General features: G+C 36.6%; 2 protein-coding genes across 4 annotated transcripts; one reads left to right on the forward strand and one right to left on the reverse strand.

Moving 5' to 3' along the window:
- Positions 1-5,595: 5,595 nt before the first annotated feature.
- On the forward strand, positions 5,596-10,338 carry LOC137951493 (aluminum-activated malate transporter 9-like). Its single transcript, XM_068798182.1, has 6 exons — positions 5,596-6,031; positions 6,425-6,562; positions 6,662-6,931; positions 7,314-7,450; positions 7,538-7,684; positions 9,112-10,338. The coding sequence occupies exons 1-6, from the start codon at positions 5,650-5,652 to the stop codon at positions 9,811-9,813; spliced, it is 1,776 nt and encodes a 591-aa protein (XP_068654283.1). The 5' UTR covers positions 5,596-5,649; the 3' UTR covers positions 9,814-10,338.
- A 24-nt stretch (positions 10,339-10,362) lies between these two features.
- LOC137951492 (NADPH-dependent diflavin oxidoreductase 1) lies at positions 10,363-22,684 on the reverse strand. 3 transcript variants are annotated; one of them, XM_068798179.1, is made up of 12 exons: positions 22,412-22,684; positions 21,623-21,700; positions 21,432-21,536; positions 21,057-21,148; positions 20,556-20,740; positions 18,776-18,873; positions 14,112-14,186; positions 13,851-13,961; positions 13,576-13,707; positions 11,956-12,075; positions 11,575-11,791; positions 10,363-11,111 (listed from the first exon to the last, which is right to left on the reverse strand). In XM_068798179.1, the coding sequence occupies exons 1-12, from the start codon at positions 22,550-22,552 to the stop codon at positions 10,582-10,584; spliced, it is 1,884 nt and encodes a 627-aa protein (XP_068654280.1). In that variant the 5' UTR covers positions 22,553-22,684; the 3' UTR covers positions 10,363-10,581. The 3 variants fall into 3 exon arrangements, with proteins under 3 accessions (XP_068654280.1, XP_068654281.1, XP_068654282.1); XM_068798180.1 differs by having other exon boundaries at positions 21,623-22,142; positions 22,412-22,497; XM_068798181.1 differs by lacking the exons at positions 13,851-13,961; positions 14,112-14,186; positions 18,776-18,873; ... (3 more) ...; positions 21,623-21,700; positions 22,412-22,684 and having other exon boundaries at positions 10,369-11,111; positions 13,565-13,636.
- Positions 22,685-23,000: the final 316 nt, after the last annotated feature.

A 23,000-nucleotide genomic window follows, 5' to 3' on the forward strand; every position in this document is an offset into this window, starting at 1 on the left:
CGAATGAACTATGTAGTGCGTGTAAACTTCATTGTTGCTTTATACACCAACACCCCCCCCCCCCCCCCCCAATGAAGCAAAGCTAAGACATTGAGTCTGAGCCACCTCAAGGTAGGGTTTCAAATTTGCAAGGCAAATAATACCACTAGTGCTTCCCTTTGATTCTCTTGAAATGTGACATCAATAGAGTATGACTGGGTAAGCATAAGGCATCTAAATCTAGAAAATTTTCCCCCCTTGGCATTGTACATTGTCAGGAAAACATAATAAAACTTATGTACACTATTTTCACAAGAATAAAGTCTTGCACAAGTGTATCAAACAAGTTTTGTTGTTTCAAGATGGACAACATTATACTATTAATCAACCAACTAATGACGAAAGTGTCTTCTTTAAGCTATTTTTTTATATATAAATAATGTCTTCCTCATCAACATGAGGAGGTGGCTTATCTAGATGATTTGATAAATCCTAGGTAATAAGAAATCTCTTAATAGATTGAGACTAGTTCAAGTACTTTGATAATCCTTTCAATGGTATGTTAGTGATCTTGAGCAACTCATTTTTCCCAATCAAGTTCAAAAAACTTTCAGCCATGTTTTTTTTTTTTTTTGTAATTGGCTAAACTTAACCAAGACAACTTATGAATCTTGAGTAAACAAAACTTAAGATATGCATCACACAATAACAATTCCAGTAAGTAACTCAACACACAACTTGAAAATTAAGTCACCAAAACAAAGCACCAAGATCAACAACTCCATGAATAACAATTAGGTACCCTTTTTCCTTCTTTTAATAGATATTATTTGCTCTTATCCAAGAAGAATCCAAGAACAATATAATAGCCCAAGTCTGAGTAGGTTGGACCCCAATGTGTACGAGTTTGAATTAAAGATGAATTCAGCTGCCATGGACCCGAGTCTGTAGGAGTTTGAATTCAGTTGCTATGGACTTGAGTTTATAGGAGTTTGAATTCAAGGGGACCTCGACTATTGTAAGGTCCCGAGTTATAGGGGTTTTGCTTTCAAGAAGAACTCGGTAGTTGTAAGGATTTGAATTTGTAGGAGCTTGAGTTTAAGAGAAACTCTACTATTGTATGAACCTAAGACTGTAGGAGGCTGAATCCAAGGAGGACTCACTTATTGTATTCCAAAAAAAATAGGTATTTCACGAGTTGTAATCCAAGTAAACTTGTGTTGTTGTAATCCTTATTCAACAAGGATTCATATTGCCAAAAACATAGTTGCACCCAAAAGCATGTCCCAATTCAATATCACTTTGAAGAGAAGTTCTTGAAAGACTTTTTAGACTTCTTCTTCTAAACTATGAGTAACAGGCAAGAAAGCATCAAGAAGAGCTTCCAGTCAACCTAGGTATGATTGTTGCTAGTCCTTCACATTAGATTATGAAAAATCTCTTTAGCTCAAGAAACAACTCAACAAAACTCAAGTGGATATGCACGAGGCCTCTTGAAACAAGAACTTTCACGTTCAACAATAGTCTTCAAGAATAACACCTCTTAAGTCTCAGTTCGTGTAGGAGCAAGAAACAAGCATAGTGATTTCATGCTTAAGCAGTAGACTTTATGCATACATGGGCAAGTAGCAAACTTCAATTGTTTTCATGTACTCTCATGAAAAAAAAAAACTCTAGTTGACTTAAGTAAGCACATGGCTGGCTAAATATCTTGACTTTAGTTGAAAAAAATTAAAACAAGCAAGATGAAATCTCCCTAAAGTTTTAAAAATCATCATCCAATGACCTATCCCATGCAACCGTTATATAAGCCGAGTAGAAAAAAAACTTTGGTGTCCTATGACCTCTACTCTGAGATTATGTTGAATCTTAAGATTTCATTAATACATCTTTAGAAGACCTTTGAGAGAAGAAATGAGAAAGAAGGAGAGGAGGACAAGTTGATAAGTGGGAGAAGGTTGAGAAAAGACAAGAGAAAAGATGTGAGGCAAGAGCATGAGAAGTGGCTGTGATTACAAGCATGTCATTCTCGTCTTCTAACATTAGTTAACTCTATACAATTGAAAAGTTAGAATTCTCATTAGAAGTTTAAGCCAATTCATTGAGCAAAATTTGAACCCTAAATGAGTATTGGACTTCAATCTTTGAGCTTGAATTGGTAAACTTCTCCACCTTGTGCTTCTGTCTAGACATCAAGTCAACATTTGACAAAAATTGGGAAAGAAATTTATTTTTGAACTCTAATGATATTTTTTATACCATGAGCATGTTTGTTGGGGGTATCTAAGTGTGTTTGATTGAAACCCTTGTGATAAATATATTGACTGCTCAACTAAAAAAATTGAGAAATAGTGCTATTTAAAAGTTGAGAAGTAAAACATTTGGTCTTTGCTTGAAAAACATGTTTAATTATTGGTCCTAAACATGCTTAGAAGAGTACAAATGACCTTTGATGTTGAACTAAACTTTAGAGGTCTCAAAAGCCAAAGTTAAAAAAATGCAGCTTTAGGACCTTGAGTTGACTTGATTACTTGAACTTTATATTCTTCTCCGAGTGTGAAACCTTCACTTTTAAAAGTTTAGAAGAGATTTTTAAAGGTTAAAAATATCATTTGTACATAAATTCAAGATTAGGAATTGAACATTTGATGGTAATGGGCATTGGAATGCTAGAAACAACAAATGATGTTGGTTAAACCAACACTAAAATGATTGAAATAATGGATGCTATTGATCAAATTATCTTTTGGTGCTGGTTTCAACCAAGTTGAAATTACAAAACCAAGCATCGTATTTATAACAAAGGTTAGTATTGGATATCAAGCTAGGATTGACCTTAATCCCTCCATCGAGCATTGCATGGAGAATAAATATTAGATATCACCAAACTTACTATGGTGGAAAGTTTATTGGTTTTCATTGTTTGCTACGCCATGGACAATAAAGTAATCAAATCAATCAACCAATCTCATAGACAAAGTAAATTGTGAAATTAAGGAACATATGTTATTGTGGTCTACTTAGGATAAACAAATCTATAATCTTGTTCAAGCTATGCAGCATGGGTGGCCTTACATGCTCAACAAACGCTTCCAAGTATAGACTAAACACATGTCCCTTCAATATATGTTAGAACCTTCTAAATCTCATTAGAGAAAGAAAAGTGCTTAACAAATTGGTTAGGCTGCTTGCATTAGAGGGAAGAGAAAGAGAGAAAAAACAGTACTTGCACTTGAGCTTGGTGAGGAGACTCATGAAACAAGTAACAGTACAAATTACGGTTTTAGCCACCCTACTTGATATTTTTTCTTTCATTTAATAGATTGTATTATACCATAAGGTTACCAAACTAGATTCCCAACCAAAGTAGAACCATGGACCATTGTACTATTAAAGTACACCCCCTTGTCCCACTTACACCCAATTTAAACCAATTTCCCTAAACTTTCATAATATTTCACAACCTAGGGTGAACCTCATACTCAAGGTTTTTCTATGATTGGCGCTGCCCATGTCAACTTCTATCTTACCACTTAAATCTTTTGCACTAGTGACCTAGAGAGTAGCTCTTATTGTGAATAAAAGCTTCCATTGCCTTAACAAAGGAAGTCCAATTGAGGGGCTTCAAATACCACATGTTTGTGCCTCCTTCTAAGAGAGGAGAAGTGTCTTTTTATCCTTGAAATCAAATAATATTTCCACCTTGTATGCCTAATTGGTCATATTGTCTTCACGTTGTGGCCTAAAGATTCCCTTAAAGTTAGTTTTGATGATAACAAATACTTAGAAACTAATTATAAAATTTAAATGAGCAAATTTGACAGAACACCTTTCTGACAAGGCTAAGGGCCAACTCAAGCGGCCTATGTAAAAAGACAAAATGACTACTCAAGAATTAGTGGTTTGTCCAACTATTGGATATTTGACTGGCCGAATAGGAGAGGGAAATGGTATGGTTCTAATCTATCTACCTAGATGGGTTGAACGTTCAAGTGTACAAAGGCAACAAGAGAAAAGACAAGGTTGAGGGTTGTCCGATCAAATAACCACCACCAATTGAACAAGTGAGAGAGAGAAAAACTACTATTAGAATTCATTTGTCTAAACGATAGGATGACTAACCCAACGAAGGCCAAAAAAAATAAAAAAAATTAGCCATGAAGATTGTTTGACTCGATGCGAGCAGACGAATATTAGAAAAGGTATTATTTGTTAACGTTGGTGCATTCCTTTCTTTCCATTATTAGAGAAGCATGCACACTTAAATAATAGCATAACATACCCAACTGCAAGTGAGATGCATCAAAATATTGGATATCATCCTAGTCTATACACATAACAATACTAAACAATACATTCGTTCCCAAACTGTCCACTTTGGTCAATTATGGAGATGATATTTATATAATCTTATACATGTGAATCACAATCCAAGATGGTCGAATTAAAAAGTTCAACCATTTTACATGATAAGAATATCTAGTACATTACCTACAGAGTTCTTAGAGGTGTCAATTTTACTATACCCGATTTTCTATTTATAACCACCAATAGAATAACTTATTCTATATGTCAATTATTAGTATCCTTGTTTTAAAATAATTTTATTTATTAATATTTTCATATTGCTTTCTAAATTTTACTTATACATTATACTTGACTCTCTCATCATTAAATGTCACTGAATATTTTAATTTCTATATGAAATTTCTATTAATCATCATTTATTAATATAATTATTTAATATTTTAACTGAATAATCAAATGTTAATCACCCATTGCATAATATTTATTTATATCTTAAAAAATTATATAATTTATTTATATGTTAATTTTTTATTTAATTTGATTTTATAATTACCCATGTTAGAAACTTAAATTAGGAATAAGTTAGCACAGCTATAAGCATAACCTTACTTAATGTGAATTAATAATAAACTGGTTCAACTAAAGAGGCCATGACAGGGACAACAAGTTGAGATTTGCAAGTGTATTTTTTAATGTAAGAAAAGCTGCTTCTTTTAGTAATCAAGAACAGTTTAAAGTTTAAACTGTAAAGAATCACTTCCAAGAATTTTTTTTGGCAGAGTAGATCTTCACTTTTGAATTTATAGGACTAGAGCTTAGACCAAACCAATCAATTAGCATAATTGGGTGTGAGTGGAGTCCATATCAGAGTCTTCTTATCCAATCAATTATGAAAAAGCTGAATAGAAACACCTTTCTCTGCGAATGAGTAGTGCGGTAGTACCACGCCCAGAATTTCTGGTTATTACAAGGATCCAGAGGGATACAAGGGGTTTGTTTTTCTTCTTCCTCTGCTGTTTCTCTGTTTGCATTATTTACAGAAAACTGCAGCACACAAACAAAAATAATAAAGAAATTCCGAGCAAATAGGACCCACCTCTTGGCGGTTTCGTATTTACGTGTTTCTCCAACATGTGATGTGAGTTTCCCAATCCTTGTCGAAGTCTCTCTCGTGAAGTATGGCTGGTTTCTCTGACAATCGTACTTCCACGGAATTTTTTGCAGTTTTCTAAAAATGCAATGACTTGAGAGTCATATCTTAATTCTGTGATTATCTCAGCTCCTCGATTCCCTTTCTGGGTCGTTCAATATCTTGTTTTTGTTTCGTTTTCTGTTGTTGTTTCTTTACCTGCTTGAACGAAAATGGTGGTTCCGAAAGTGGGATCTTTCCGGTATAACTTCGCGGAGAAGAGCAAGGAGAGCAAGGAGGGCAAAGAGAGGCTTCTTTCGCAGAAGTTTGATGGCACGGGATGGGGGTTCGACGGGACGGAGGAAGAAGATGCTGGGTGCTTTCGGAAATTTATTGTGTGGGTTCGAACTTGTGGGAGAAGTGTTAAAGATATTGCCAGGAGAGTGTGGGTATTCGGAGTATCGGATCCAAGGAAGATTATATTCGCTGCGAAGCAGGGGTTAGCGCTAACTCTCATCTCTTTGCTTATATTCTTGAAGGAGCCGTTGGAAGATCTCAGCAGATACTCAGTCTGGGCGATTCTTACCGTTGTCGTTGTATTCGAATTCAGTATAGGTGCGTACTCTGGACAGTAGTTGGGGATCAGCGATTATGAGTCATTGATGATGTTACTTGGCATAGTCGTTGCTTCCGTGCTTGATTCGTTCACTTAACGTTTTTGTTTGAATTGAATTGTCGTTTCTTGATGAGTAAACTACAATAGAGTTACACTACTTTTCTGCATCAAACTGTAAGAAATCTCTCCGAGAAGGTGGATCATTTCAATTCATCATCTTCTTGATAGCATTTCTCACTTATTCCAATTTTCTGGATCAAACAATAAGAAATCTTTCTTACGAGGTAGATTTGAATTCGATAAAGGGGTTGTCTTGATTGTCTGATACCTCTCAGGTCATGATTGAGAATTTGCATGCGAATCTAATCTGAGCCATTTCCATCTGCCTGCAGGGGCAACTCTTAGTAAAGGATTCAACCGAGGTTTGGGGACACTGTCAGCCGGAGGTCTTGCTCTCGGTGCCGCAGAGTTAGCTGTCATGGCTGGGAAGTATGAGGAAGTAGTGATTATTCTTAGTATCTTTGTTATAGGTTTGTTTCCTTTAATGAAAATATCAATTAGATATTTAAAGTAATTCTTTATGCATCCTTCTCCATTTCTCTTACTAACGGTCCTGCTGCATCATTTAGGATTCATTGCAACCTTTGCAAAGTTATACCCTACGATGAAGCCGTATGAATATGGATTTCGGGTATTCGTGCTTACTTATTGCTTCATAATGGTCTCGGGGAATCGGACAAGGGAATTTATTCATACTGCAGTGACTCGCTTTGTTCTCATAGCTCTTGGTGCTGCTGTTGGTTTGGCTGTAAATATATGCATATATCCAATATGGGCTGGGGAGGATCTTCACAACTTGGTGGTTAAAAACTTAATGGGTGTTGCCAACTCTGTAGAAGGTCAGATTGTCATCCTCAAGTTTTATAATTGCCTATAAATTTGCTCTAAGACTTGCTATAATCATCTCAGGAAGGCCTAATTGTAGAAAGATAGTTTCTAGGCATCCAGTTCACACTAAAATATGTTCATGTGGCCTTAGCCACCCGTTCAAATATGTTATTGTGGATGCTCATGTCAAGTCATCATTAATGGGCATCAAACTTGAGAGGAGGCTTTTAAATTTTGACTGTCAATTTATGGCAGCTGCTTAGGCTCAGAATCTTGTAAACTGAGAGACTTCTCATGTAGCTCTTCCCAGGTCTTAGTTCTAATGATTTCAAAGGCAACTAAGTCTTGTGTGCTTGCATGTGCTTACTGCCTCATTCAAGAAATATTTTGCAGGTTGTGTTAATGGATATCTTCAATGTATTGAGTATGAAAGAGTTCCATCAAAGATTCTTACTTATCAAGCCTCTGATGATCCTCTTTACAGTGGCTACAGATCTGCAGTTGAATCTACAAGCCAAGAAGAGTCTCTGGTATGCTTTAACCACATTATTGGTGTCAATTTGTAGCGTTTTTAGTATAGTTTTTTTTTTTTTTTTTTTAAGTTGTCAACTTCACAGCAAGGATTTGCAATCTGGGAACCTCCTCACGGTCGTTATAAGATGATAAGATACCCATGGAAGAGCTACGTGAAAGTTAGCGGTGCCTTGAGGCACTGTGCATTCATGGTCATGGCATTGCACAGCTGCATTCTTTCTGAGATACAGGTGGGTAGTGGTTCTCCTCTTTGAAGCTTCTAATGATGCTGCATTTTGTTTTACTTTTCTAGGAAGTGCATTTGTTCTGTCATTCTAACTCCTACCTAACCTCGTATCACATCAGCACAAAAAGTCATCACTTCTCTACCAAACCCAATGCTTGTTTTGTTAAACATAATCAATCAGTAGCTACATTTTTTTTATTTCTTTTATGCATATGTATAAAATTTTATTTGGTTGTTTATTGTTTCAGGATGACCCAAAAATTAAATAGGAAAACTTAAATTTGGCATCTTCTCACTTTATTCATTTCTTGTACTGGTTGTCTATCCACCATTATTTCTTGCATAATGAATATAAATTGGATGTTGGTGTATGCAATATTACGTACAGGGGTAAAATGGCATTCTCCTTTATTGGCTCAGATAATAAAGATCATTAAAAAAAGAACAAACTATCTATAAATAAAAGAATTTGGGACAAGCAAAACCATATAAAAATCAAGATCATGCCTTCTAAAAAAGTATTTTAACAGAATATGAATTTTAAACTTTGTTCATGTTGGAGCTAAGGCTTTGGTTGAAATTTAACCTTTGGTTTGTTGAAGCCGAGACACGAAGCTTGTAAGGAGATTTAGTGAACTGGATTAAAAACTTGACATGGATATTGGATGGAGCACTAAAGTAACTTAAGAGTAACTTCCAGAGTGGTTCCATTCAATCCTTAGCAACATGAAGGCCGGCAGATGCAAGATGGGGCGATATAGAGTGGCTCCAATAAGGCTGCATGTATCTCTTTCCTGTTTTAAACAAAATCATTTCATCATTAAAATAGACTAAATTAAGAAGACAGGCAATCTCAACCCTCCACAAGTCAAACAATTAAATATGATATTCCAAGCAAAAACTAATTGTTGGGCTGCAGTCACTGGGAACCATTAATCACCTAATTTAGGGTAATCCTGAATTATCTCAGTAATATCTGTTGTTTCTGAGGTGCAGGGATGTTGGTGGACCAGTTAATGATCCCAGTTACTGGTGTGCTTCACAGTATTCACCAATAATTGTTTGTTTGATGCTAGAGCTTTTTGATTGTCGGTTTGAAACTTCATATGTACAATATATGTATATGGTTAAACTCTTTGGTTAGCACCCACAAAGACTCCCTATATTTTAATGAAGTGGCCTGACCAAGGGTTACATAGATCTTGGAGATGATCATTTACAAGTGTACCTACACGCTCTGCAGGCCTTGTGATTTCCATATTTTAACGTAGTGATGCATCCAAAGCTAGATTTTTTCTTTTTCCAACAATCTATGCATACCAAGTAGACGAAGTGCTTCTTTCTTTTTTAGTTCTCTAACATTGAATTTGATAGCATGAATTACAAAACTCTTTTTTTGTTATTTTATTTGTTACTGGAATCATGCTGCAGGCTCCTGCAGAATTGAGGCAAGTCTTTAGCAGTGAGCTGCTGAGAGTAGGTACTGAAGGTGCCAAAGTGCTCCGTGAGCTTGGGAGAAAAGTTAAAATAATGGAAAAGTTGGATCCTGGCACCATTTTATTTGAAGTACATGAGGCTGCAGAAGAATTGCAAAAGAAGATAGACAAACGATCCTATCTTCTTGTCAATGCAGAAAGCTGGGAAATAGGTAACCGACATGATACCACCAATGTAGTTGAAGGCAGCGTGACTGTGATGGAGAATGAATCGAAACGCCTAGTGAGTAAGTCTTTTAGTGAGACTGTACTTGACCTTCGATATGTTCCCCACTCAAAGAGCTTGGATGTTTGGAACAAAAACACGAGTCCTACTTCTGAAAAAACACTTGAATTTACAGAAAGTGTTTTCCAAAAACAAGTGAAGTGGCCCCAGAGCCACTCATTCACTTTGGATGCAGTGCCTCATGAGGAGGAATCAAGAACATATGAGAGTGCTAGTGCTTTATCATTAGCTACTTTTGCTTCTCTCTTAATTGAATTTGTAGCCAGGCTACAGAATGTTGTTGATTCCTTCGAAGAGCTGAGTGAGAAAGCTAAATTTAGGGAGCCGACAGAAGCGCCTGTTGCTGAGAACCGAAGGATCTGGACCAGACTAAGAGGATTGTTTAGATCCAAAAATAAAGAACTAACTTGAAGTTATGGGTTGAAGAATATAACAGGACGAGTTCTGCAATTCAGGCCAAGTATCAAGAGTTATCAGTACAGTGATATCCTGGAACCTCAGATTTGTCGTAAATAAACGTGGGGTGAGCCTTAAGCTGTTAAGAGATTCAGATGACAGTCATCATCAGCCTGGAGGGTGAAGTCTTCTGGTAGGTACTGCCATCAACAAAGTGTATAGCAACCCGAAGCAATCAGAAATGCTGTTTCCAAAGCAAACCAGTGAGATGAATTCTGCAAATGAAAGCTACATGCTGAACGAGCAGGAGTCATGTTATGGCAAAACCCAAGAGATTCAAGTGGAGTGGTCATTGGATCGTTCCTGGGTCCTGGACATCTTAAGCTTGCATAGCCAATTCTGAACAAGGGATGCAAGTTGCGTTTCAGAGCATGCCTGTTAATACTACCTGAATTAATAACTGGATACCATGAAGTTTGTTGTATTTAATACTCTTAAAAGTACCAAATTTCCCTTTATACTTCTATAACTACATTCCGCTCGTTTAATTTATTTGATGAAAAGACATTAATGATGATATTGTGATTTTTATCAATCTTTGAGCTAAAATTCGGCCACAGATGAAGTGTGATGGACTGTTGAGTTGGTCCAATACATGAAATATATCTTCTTGATCCGTTCCCCCGCACTGAACTACTTTGAATAAAAAACAAGTTATACAGGCATTTTTGGACTCTTCTTGGTGAGTGCATGGAAATACATGCAAAAATCATATGCACGAGTCTATGACCATGTATCAACGTAGTATCGACCGTCCTTTTCCAATTTTCTGAGCCATCTAGCTGCCATTTCTCTCGAAAGGCCACTTTCTTTCGCTACAATTTCCTCCATACAAGAAAACACGTCTGCTGGCATTTTAGTTGATGAGCCTGCAATATATACAGCAGCACCCGTTGTCAGCAATGCCCAAACGCGTTCACTTTCTTCCCTCATCTTATGCTGCACGTAAACTTTCTGTGGTTGGTCTCTTGAGAATGCAACAAAGAAACCTCCACCCATTTCCTCTGAAAGCACTCCAGAGGTATTTGTATGAGACAACCAGAAGTCCCTATAAAGAAAATCACTCGTTTCATTTCGGCAACCAAAGAAGAAAAGGGTGGGAGCAATGGGCCAAGAATTTCTCTGTATTGCCCTATCCTCCACAAATGCACGGAAAGGTGCACAACCGGTTCCAGGCCCGATAAGAATAAGAGGGAGTGAGGATGGTGGGGGAGGAAGGGAGCCTCTCTTAAACCATGCAGGTATACGAACACCTGCTCATTCAACAAAAACAGAATTTCAGTAATAAAAAAATTGACATACTTTCCATTTTTATCTTCATACTAGATAAGTTCTTTGAGTACCCACAAGAAACTATATATTAATATCTTGGAATTTGATAAGATCACTAAAAACCTTCACTAGATTTATCTGTTCAAAGTTACTCTTGAAAAACCTCAAACAATACTGTAACACAAAAACTTATCTTTCTGCTAAATTTCTGTATTCACCTGCTTTATTTTTCTCATGTCACCTGCATTTTCATACCAAAAAGCATACCACGACAACAATGAAGATAACAGATGTCATGATAACATATCCCCCTATATGATGAAATAAGAAATCCATTGCTTCACTGTAATTTATACCCTTGATCTCATTTTGAATTACAGACAAAAAAACAACTAAAATATTTTTTTGCTAACATATATAATTTGTTTCGTGAAAAGGGTCTACCTTTTTTAGGATCCAGTCCAGCCAACCAACTTGAGCATAGTCCTGACCGCTTCCTCTTGAAAGGAGTCATCCATGACACTATACTTACAGTCAAATGCACTTGATTTGGATGAGCAGAAGGAGAAGAAGAGATAGAGAAGGCTCTTGTTTTTAACGGAGGAATCAGCTGTACCAGCCATTCAAATGGCATATGCACTGATGGGAAGTCCTCTAACACCTGAAATTTTCAAGTATATAATTAAAAAAAAAAGTCTTTTCTGAATCTATCTTAAATATAATCTGAAGTTGACCCATGTACGTGTAAAAAATAATAACAGTAATTTCACGAGGGCTTGTCAATGACAATGTATACAGCTCTTGAGGAAGAATAGGAGGCTTCACCTCCAAAACAGTTCTACGTTCCTTCTGATTATATAGATATAGATCATCCCGTCCTTCAGGTGAACCAAAGTATTGAAGCTTTTCCTTTTCATGCTCAGCAGTTGCAAAAAAGCTCATTACCTGAAGCCATGGTCGCTTATCAGCAACCACTTGAAAGTTGATGATGTAAAACAGAATATCTAGAAATGCATATGCAGCATATAAACCATTGTAAATGATTTTATTTAGATGAAAAGTTGAGGTTAATTTGCGAATATCATGTTGTTAATATAAACCAAATTGTGAGCAGTGAAATTTGAATTGAAAATATACATTGAAATCAGAAAACAAAATGATAGATGGCCCTTCCCCTGCCACTAGGGGTTTTGATCTACACTTGTGTAAGAAAAATTTCCAACTCTTACTGAAATGGCTCTGCTTGAAAAGACGAAGGACTTGGTGTAAGATTAAGGTCCTTGTACAATTACCATCTTCATAGTTCATGAGAAAAAATTGATGGGCAAATTCAATACCAAACTGAGTTAGTACAACTGTATTTTAAATAGTTGATGCTATGAAATCCTAATGCTGAAATTTTAATTGATAATCTCTCTATAAATACAAATACTTTTTTGGAAAACAATTGCAAAAATTATTGCAGCGAAAGTGCGCATATGACTTGGCCAATAAGTGGAGCTTCCTTGCAACACCTTATTTTAGAAAATGATAAGCAACGGATTAGTTTTTAGTTTTTAAGTTCATAGCTGTTTAGTCATGCTGTTTTTTGTTTTCTGTCATAATTACTCTGGTGTCTTCTTCCCTCCTTGAGTAGCCCATTTTCCTAGCTCTTAATAAAATCTTTCTCATGCTGTTTTAAATAAAGATATTAATATACAGCAATTCATGGCTGAGATTAGTCTAATCCAACGGCAATTGGAGAAGTCCAAATGAAGGACTTCTACAGATGGAATGAGACCTTCATGTACTCTTTCGCTTAATATTTGGTTTATCAAACTATCAATTACAAAATGCATGAACTTTTGAAGAAGTCTCTCGCATGCCTCACATTCTGAATGAGGACATGATGAGTAGAAAATGAAGTGCAGTAGTGGCAAACATGACATACTTTCTTCAGATTAGTAGCTAGTAATGATTTTTTTTTTTCTGACTGTACAATATTACTTTTCTTTTAATGCATAACTATAAACCGGGTGCGATCATACCAGCACTAATGCACCAGCTCCCATCAGAACTCTGAAGTAAATCATTTTAAAAAAAAAAAAAATGCATAACTATAAGCCTAGTATTCTGTGGCTGATGCTTTAGCCAAGCAAGGAGCCTCCTTGCAATCTCTTGTTGTTAGGAGTTAGCTCCTCCTTTTTGCTCTCTTAATAAAATCACATTTCATAAAAAAAAAAAAACTATAAGCCTAGTACTGTTTTGGCCCCACTGCTCTTATTATTTATGTTCAAAGCTAGCGAAAGATCAGTGAATGAAGCATGAATACAAGATACAGAACAATGCAACTAAGATGATAATACAATTAATCATTATTCTAAGGAAGAAAATAATGCTACGAGATTTGCATTTTGTAATATTCTACCAACAAAAACAGAATTCTGAAACATACAGCATTCTTGCCTCAAAAAAGTAACGCCGTGGAGAGGCCGATGCCACATCCATGGTTAATTCCACAAAATTTCTCAAGTGGACAGGAGTTCTGTCAAAAATCCTAGTCGAACCAACACACCTCTCAGAACCATTAGGCTCAACCTGAAACATGGAAATGAAAACTTTAGACAATGGATCTCAATTTTTGAAATCAGCACAGAAGGTTGTACCTTAAACCCAAAAGGAAGACAATTTTAGATAACAATTTGATTTCTACAGTTATTCAACTAAAAAAAATTACATACCGTTATAAATGCGTCTGGATTTAGATTACACCGTCTCAAGAAAGCATCAACAGCATCAGGATTTTGACCGGGGAGGATCTCCACAACATCACCTAGTTGATATTCAATAACCTGAAAAACAGAAATGCCAAATTAACTTGAACAGCATATCTGAACCCGTGCCCAAAGTTGAATGTGAAATCTTGAAGAGATCAACATTCTGGAAGAATTACATAAAAAGAAATGCTTTAGTTGGAATTGGGAAGGCATTTTCATACTTACAGATGAAAGCGCCTCTAGCTCAAAGTGGCGCACATCTCTTCCACACCCCATTTTAGTTAGGTGCCGATTTTTTGTCTAGAAGGACAAAACAAAAATAAGGTAACTGATTTATTTTTATTTTTTGAAATTATAAGAATTACATTAAGATAGAGAAGCATGACATAGTCATTGGTATTAGACAGAGACAATACCTTATTCTTATGTTACACTCTCAAAAAAATTCATTCCATTCACCTTTTTTTACTATTAGAAAAATACCAAAATACCAATGTTCAGAGGTCATCATGCCTCTTACATTATATGGGCCTATGATCCCAATAGTTCAACGTGGGAGCACATAGCTCAACAATCCTATTGCTAAACTTGATTCACTTGATTTCTGGTTGATGAAGAGTCATAGTGGAAGAAATGCAGGCATTGGAGTCATGTGGGACTCAGGAATAGTTGATGCTCCTCCATGTGCTGAGATGGTGGAATATCCTTGGGTATTTATAATAAAAAACCAGCCAGATGGAAGACTAGATTGATGGCTAAAGACCGAACTCAAACATATGGAGTAGATTATTCTAAAAAGTTGTCTCCAATTGCTTGTTTGAGCTCAATACGTATTTTAATTTTTGTAGCCGTTAATGTACATTCACCACTATCCCTTTAGGTTGACCTCTAACAATTTTCCATGCGTTGTCTAGCTTGCTTCTCAATTCTCCAACGTTCATATAGTTTTGCCATAGCTCCTTTAGCATGACTCCTAAAGTTGCAATATCTTTTTCTTCCATTTCTAGGAGGTTATAGCACAAGAATTTCTAATGTGACAGGCCCTCTTATTAGGTTTTTGGTGCCATGGTGATTCAACACCAAATAAGAAAAGTCCCCCCACATATTATTGATTCTGCTCATTTGAATGATTGAGCGGTACAATTTTTCTTCATGAAGTGTGGTATGTGAAGTGAGGAACAGATTTTTCCAAAAAAAATTATTTTTTCTCTCCTATACCCTCATGTGGGTATCCTAATCCATTAAAAGAAAGGAAACTTGTACAAGTGGCTTGAATATATGAAGCGCTGATGGTGCAATGATGAAATCTTGACTGAGCAGAAGCACTCAGAGGCCAAATGAAGAAAACTGCCTTCTTGGTGATCATAAAGTCATCCAATCCTATTCTCCCTTTTTTTATCCTCATCCAAAGTGTTGTAGTTGCCAAGCAAAAAGATGTTGACGTCGTTTCCAGTTTGTCTAGATTTCTACTTGAGAGAAGAGTTTTTTTAAGGTGAAATCATGAAGCATCGTTAGTGTTGGTTTGAGACATCTCACATATTGTAGCATATTCCTTAAGTTTGCTCCATGGCCAGATTAAACCTAATGAAACAATAATCTATTCTATCTACTATTTCAGTGGGAGATTTTGTCCTTGACTATGGGTCTTGCTTTGTGTTTTTTTTAAAGATAGTGAGAATATACGACCAAGAAATCTGATAACAACTAGCAATGTCACGAATGTCATAAAAAAAACACAAAAACCACCTAGGTGGACTTCCATCAGAACGAAACCAACTAATAATCATTACTGAATCACCTTCCACCTCTAAAGTTCCTGGGAAAAGATGCTAAAAAATTCTAAGGCCACAATGGAGAGCACATAGCTCAGCCTCAATAGAGTCGCAATGCCCAAAAGGAGCACAAAACACATGAAAAACATTCCCTAAGTAATCTCTGAAAACACCTCTCCCTCCCACAGGGCCTGTGTTCCCTCTTCAGCTCCAATCAAAATTTAATTTTAACCAACCCTCACAAAGAGGTTTCCATTGCGATAAAAATATGTACCTGTCTTCCTTGGGGCAAGTTTGCCCTTAGAAAATTGAGCCGGGCTCATGATTTCTGGTGGTTAGACAAAGGGCGTTCTAGTTGGCTCTTCCCCATTTGGCACTTCATCTCCCATACCTTCTGGCATTTCAAGGCCAATGGTTGTACTGCAGCTAGGAATGGCTACATAATTCTCTTTTGGAGTGATCTTTGGGTAGCCAGCGCCTCCCTTAAACTTTTATTTCCTCGCCTATTTCACCTCGCTCTTAACCAGCATGTCACTCTCGTTGAGGCAATTGGGAATGGTGGCCTGCTCAATGATGATTGAACCAGACTCTTTTGGAGGCCTCTAAATGATCTCGAAGCCGTTGAAATCAGCTACATGCTAAAGGAGATGAATCAATTATTCCTCATATATTCTCAGGTAGACAAAGTTCATCTAGTGCCCCATGGCGGAGCACCTTTCAGTCTCATTGTGAAACAAAATACTCACATCTGATGCCTCCCCTCCTGCCTCTACCCTTGGCTCCAGTAGAGCTAGAAGAGCCTAGGGCTTTTATGGTCCATACAAGACAAAATTTCTTGTCTGGAGTGTGCTCCATGGCAAATTTCTTTTCAAAGACACCTTATCCAAGCAGGGTTCCTCCTTGGTTGTCCTGTCATTTGATCTTTGGCAGTTAGTTGATGGAAGCATTGGCCACATTTTTATCCGCTGCCTGTGCTGTAGGAGGATGTGGTTTGTTTATTCAGCATGTTTGAGATGCCAATCTGCATGCCTTCAACCTGTGATCTAGTTGAGCTTTGCCTGGATACCTCCTTCCCTTTCCTAGGTAAAGCCATGATGAAGACCTACTTAGCGTTCATCCCCTGGTATCTTTGGTTCAAAATAAATCAAAGGGTCTTTAATAGCAGAGACAGTCCCCGATCCACTGCTGATAGAATTCTTGCACACATCATCTCCTGACCCCTTGCTCTTGATGCTTTTAGCGATATCAGTGACAGCTCGGTAAGATGTAGCTGGTCTCCATTCCTAGCCTCTCCTTGACCGAGTCTAAAGCCATGATTGAATGGGATACCCCTTGCAAAGGCACTATCAAGCTTAACTTAGACTTCTTTCTTGGTAATCTGGGACCTGTCGGTTTTGGGGGTGTTTTCCATGATCCTTTGGTGTTGTTCTTGCTTCCTATGCTTAGCCACTGGGCACGAAGAACACTACCACTACTGAACTCTAAGCTCTAAGGCATGGCCTGAAGATTTTCAAAGATCGATTTGAGGGCTCTTCGTAGAAAGAGACTCATCGGTTGTCATATGTTAGTGTTTGGCAAAGAAAGACCCGCCTGGCGCTTATGGCCTTGTTTTGTTTTGAAGTGCAAGATCTTTGTATCTTTGTTTTTTTCTTGGTCTCATGTTCCCGTTTCAGTAAACTGTTAAGCTGACTCTTTGGCCAAAGAGGAGTTTGCCCTTCAATCCCTCATTATAAGGGAGACCTCTGCTTAGGTCTGTTTGTTTTTTATGGAATTAATAAAATACTCCCTTTCTAAAAAAAAAAAAGATATGTACCTAGAGGAGGAGAACGAGGCTACATTGCACCAATGTCCTCTTAAAACAGCACATTCTAAATGCTCAAACCAGGTGATCTATTGGCCCAAAAATGGAGTATACGCTCAACGACACCACCAATAGATCTAGACTTATTATTGAAAGTTCTATTGTTTTCTTCCTCCCACAAGGCCCAAATAGTTGCTAGATTCCATAAAATCCTTCCAGACTTTGACAAAGGCTCATAAAGTAATCTGTCAAGAAATCTGGAAAAAGGAGCTGGAAAACAAAAGGAAGTAGCCAAATTTCTGCAAAACAGCTCTCCAAAGAGCAAAAGAAAAGGGGCAGTGCAGGAAGATGTGGTCTAAGCCTTGTGTTGCCTTGTGTTGGTGTTGAATTAGTATTGTCTCAACCCTGCCTAAATGATGGGTGCAAATTAGGTTCATTGTCAATCCTTGACTAGGATTTCTTGGTGATTACATGTGCCAATTGTGTCAACATGGATTAGAAGACACTGATCTTTGATGGTCTAGCCAACAGTAGAGAGAACAAACTCACATAAAGAAGAAATACGTTTGAATAACAAAAATAACCAAAGGAGAAGAACCCACCATGGACTGATATCTTCTAATTCATGCAGTCATATTAGCAATGTATCCTTTTTTAGCAGATTATGAAGCCCAAACAACTGGACTCAGAGACTGATAATCCGGTTTTGGGTATATTAAAGCTTCATAGTTAAAGGTGCAGAGAATTATCAGGAGATAGCAGGCAATGAAAGGAGAGAAACATGGTTAGGCTTTAGAAATACAGAAGGAAAGTAGAGACAGGGAAGGAAAGGAGGAGCAGAGAAACAGTGAGAGCGAAATGGAGCGGAGGTTGTTGAGATACTAAGGTTCTAATTAATGACCTCTAATCAAGATAACCAAAGTATGCAAGTTACAAATATACCCCTGTTAATAAACACAATAAACTGGAGCAAAACTGAAAATAAAGAGCACTATAAAGTAAACCACATTAAATTGTTCGAGCAGGCTTAACCTATTGCTACCTTAAGCAGAGTTTTTACTATATAATAGTACCCTCATTCTCTAACAAATCAAGCAGTGTCTCAAGAAAACCTTATTCCATTGTATTTTAACAAAACATATTGATTTAGCTAAAGCTCCTCTTGCAATGAGTTCATTCTGAATTATTTCAATAAGCGTTCCCTTTTTAACTCTTTAACAGCCTATACACTAGATATTTATTCCATACAACTCTCTATATGTAGAGAAGCAATTCCCACTACTGACAGTAAAGGAAAAAAAGATACAAAGTCATACCATATGTAAAACACACTGAGGCCCATCATCATCATGGCAAGATAGTCCAGGGGACATAGCACGAGCTCTTCCTATCTGAAGCTTCAGGGATTTCAAATCTGGAACAACCAAATTACAGTTTTCCAGCATTGAGAGCAGCAAATATTGTAACAAAAAATAGTAGATATTTTGCAAAAGACTAGTAAATAATGCAATTAATAAGGGTCAGCAAAAATGGAAAAATAAATGAAGGTAAAACAGTTGCCTTCAAGCTATTACATGTATATATGTGTGTGTATTTAGTGATGCACATGTATTTTCATCTTTCAACAATGAAATTGATTTAATTACTTGACAGAGGGAAATTTCTATCAAATACACATAACATATTGTACTTTTAATTAAAAGGAAAGAGACGCAGTTTGACAACCTCTAAAAAGATGATGCACTTCTTATCTCCCTATGTCTCTTTCTCTCTTCTCTCCTTCATCAATCCTTTAGATGATTTTTATATAACACTTACTCTCTTGACTTCTATTTAATAATTTCTCCACAAACAAAGACTGCAATGGATGAGCTAAAATAGTCCTCTGCAGTTAGCAGCTTAAGGCTTAAGAGGTAAACATCTCAAACTCAACATGCAACAATGAAATGGTCTTAAAAACTTCACGCTACAAGCAATCTTTGTAGAAAACATTTAACAGTTAGTAGCAAAGATCTATGATAGGATTGTCAAGATTGAGGAGATTATTTAACAACAGTGTCCAACCCATTGAAACTCTTCCAGTTAGTTATGTTAGCCTTACATAAATAATTTTGCATGAGTACGAAACTATTGAAAGCAGTGCTTCTTTCCCCAGAGAAAAACTCTACATTCATCACCATGAGCAATCAAAATGTAGCCTGACCTTCTCAAAGGTCAAAAGAACAGAACAGTTCTGAATAAGAACTATAAACTTAACAAATTAGGAAGAATGTTTTAACAAAAACATTCATTATTTTCCAGAGGGATCTGACACATTGCACATCTTCTGCAGATTCCAACTGTACTGAATGTACAATTTATCCTCATCCCTCCATGAGCAAAATAGCATTGTCTCAGCTACTATCTTGTAGCCACTTATCTCCAATAGCAGTTCCAAAGCTGTATTTTACTTCAGAATAAAACATAATTTGCCATTGATTTCTGTAGGAACTGAATCCACAGTTCTTTTAAATTCTGAAAGCTTGAAAAGAATATGGACATACATCCATGAAAAAGAAATGAATTTCTCTTTGTTATGCTTCCCCAGCATAGATCCAAGAGAATCAGTGAGAAACAAAGAATGAAGATATTTGTTATCGGAGAAAAAGAGAGAAGATATTATAGCAAACAAGAAGGATCAAATGCATTCAAAAGTGTAATTAATATAAAAATACTACATCTATAGACTCTTCATTAAGATAGTGAATGGCTAGATTTCACTTTTTTTTTTAAAAAAACAACTTTCACTTTTCATAAGAATAGCTGAATTTCACAGTCTACACAGTTCCCCCATACAAAAGTTCCAGAAGAGAAATGGTTCTTTCCACCAGGTGCTGCTTTCACTAATTCAGCTGTTCGCCCTGAAATCTATGACTACAGATTGCCAAAAACCATATCGTAAGTCAATCTATGACTTCTATACCACAAGTTCAGATCTAGGATGCTCTCGTAGTCGTGCTTTTGACTGAGTAAGCAAATTAATTTTTGTTAATGTCTGTTTTTTATGAATACTCTTGAAACTAAAAAGCATAGACTTCTAACGCCATAAGGCTTTACCTGAAGTTGAAGAAACTAGTGATTGGGCTTCTTCTTCATCATGATATATGATCCGAAATTTGGGATGATCCAAAGTTCTCACAGCTGGATTCAGTACCTCCAAACCATGCCGAAAGAAAGAAGGCCTGCTTTGTTTTAGTATTGTCCATAAATTAGATAACCAAGGATCAAGTGCTCCTTCATACCTATAAAAAAAAGCCAAATATTTGGCATCATTTTGAATTATATTAGATAAATTTGTCCCTCATAAAAAGATAAATGTTTGAGACGCAATATAGAAACGGTGTACCGAAAAGATCTATCTTCAAATATCTTCCGCATAATTCTAAATAAGCAGCCTAATTAGATATCGGCAGGTAGGATGTTAGTCTTTCTCAATTGAAAATACAGAATGATTTCCTTCACAAATATGTATTGCAGCTCATAGCCATGGAGACTCCTTCATTGTCTTTATATTGAAGATATATATAGAAGGCAAGGGAGGTTAAATCGGGATCATACCCAGATGGGTGTTGATCATCTCCAAGACCTTTTTCAATGATAAGTCTTGCTCCAAGATCTGCAAGTCTCTTGTCCAGCTTTTTTGCTGTGAACTAAATTCCAGAAAATATTTCAGAGGGACATTAAAGAAGTAAGAACTCCAGATTCAAATCAATGAAAGCTTCAAGCAATAAATTTTAGCACCAGCCACCAGCTTCGAATTTGCAGAAACTGATATCAGGAACCATATAATTGACCACAGTTTAAAATAACAACAACTGATATTTTTTATTTAATATGTTTTTTTTCTCAAAATTTCTTCAATGAGAAAATTCCAAACCCATCAGAATATAATAAGAAATAAAAATAAAGAAACTCAAGGATGAAAATAATTACATTATACTTCTGGTAGCCAGAATCACCCAAACCAAACACGGCATAGTGTACCCTCTCCAGCCACATAGGACCCAAATTTTTCTGTAAAAGAAACCTCCAAAATACCTAAAAAAGAACAAAAAATAAATAAGCTCTACAGGAAAGCAGTGAGACGTATTATCAGCCCTCAAGTTCTTGAACTGGAAATGAACCTTCATAGAATCAGGAGTATCACCCTGGCCCGTTGTAGAAACAATAAATATCACCATGTCCTCATAAGGTAAAGAATTCTGAAAGAAAAAACAAGTAATATGTTCATCACTCACAGATAATTTTGATAAAACACCAGTGAAAGTAGATTATAGCAACACTTTTTTTTTTTTTTTTTTTTGAAATATTTTATAGCAACACTTTCAAAAGGTTAGCACACCCAAGGGCAGTCCTACTGCACTTACCGGCTACTAAAGGACAGATATATGTCTAATTTATTAAAGCAGAAAGAGCAAAGTTTTACTACTCAGAAGCTTCTTATTGCTCTTTACCTGTGCTTTTTTATCAATTTTCCTCATAAGGTCATTCCTAAACAGAAAGAAAGAGGACATTAAAGGAAAACAGAAAAGTGATTCCATCAAAGTAACCTCACATAGTAGTCATCACTATGTGGGTACCATTACCGCAAGAAAAAGAGCAAATGTCCTCTTTCCTTATGTATCATTGACGTTCTTGAACAACCTGTAAGTAGATTAACTGGTTAAAATGTGCCTATCCCACCAAGTGTAGCAAACCAGCCCCATTAACTAGGGCTGATAAGTCTTAAATCTATAACAAAACTCTAAACTTGGGACTTTTCGTGCAATATACTTAATTTTTGTTTAATGGAATATCTGACATATGACATTTATATGTTTCGTATTATAAGAGTAAACAATTCTGCCTGCACCACAAATATTGAATGTGTTTGTAAATAAAACAGTAAAAGGTAAGGAAATCCAGCGTTGTACCGCGTCAAAATCGTCCATTGAGATGACAGGAGCACGACATCCCAGCCGTTCGGCTTCGCGTCCGACGCGTTCCGCAGCATCTAAAGCGTTTCCAGTTTGTGAAGAGTAAAGAACTAAGAGACGGTTGAGCAAGTGATCCATAATCAAAGGCTACTCAAAAGAATAAAACGAGTTATCTATGAGAGTTGTTATGAGATCAGAATTCAGATATTCCTGCTTTTTCGAGCTAAGATGCGCAGGAAAGAGAACGGATGTTCGCAGAAAGAAGAGAAAGCCGACTTGACGGGAATCCCTGAGTCAAAGACAATCTATCTCTACTTATGACAAGAACGGGACCCCGGATATTATTCGGATCTGATCCGGTCCGGATTTTTCAAATCCTAGACGGATATCTGGATCCGAAAATTGGAATCCGAATGAAGAGGCTCAAATGTGATAAAATATATGAAACCGACAATTTGATTAACTAAGAGATTCTTGGTGTCAAGATTGCATGAGTAACGAAACGAAGGAAAATGGCACAGTCACTTTGGGGAGTAAATTTCAAATGGTTATTTTTCTCTAATTTTCAAATTTATGGTAAGAAATA

The sequence above is a fragment of the Aristolochia californica genome, unplaced genomic scaffold (assembly GCF_029961685.1).
Source record: "Aristolochia californica isolate CCGP_79_NKW_82.1479 unplaced genomic scaffold, dmAriCali1.0.hap1 SCAF_15, whole genome shotgun sequence".
Lineage (NCBI taxonomy): Eukaryota > Viridiplantae > Streptophyta > Magnoliopsida > Piperales > Aristolochiaceae > Aristolochia > Aristolochia californica.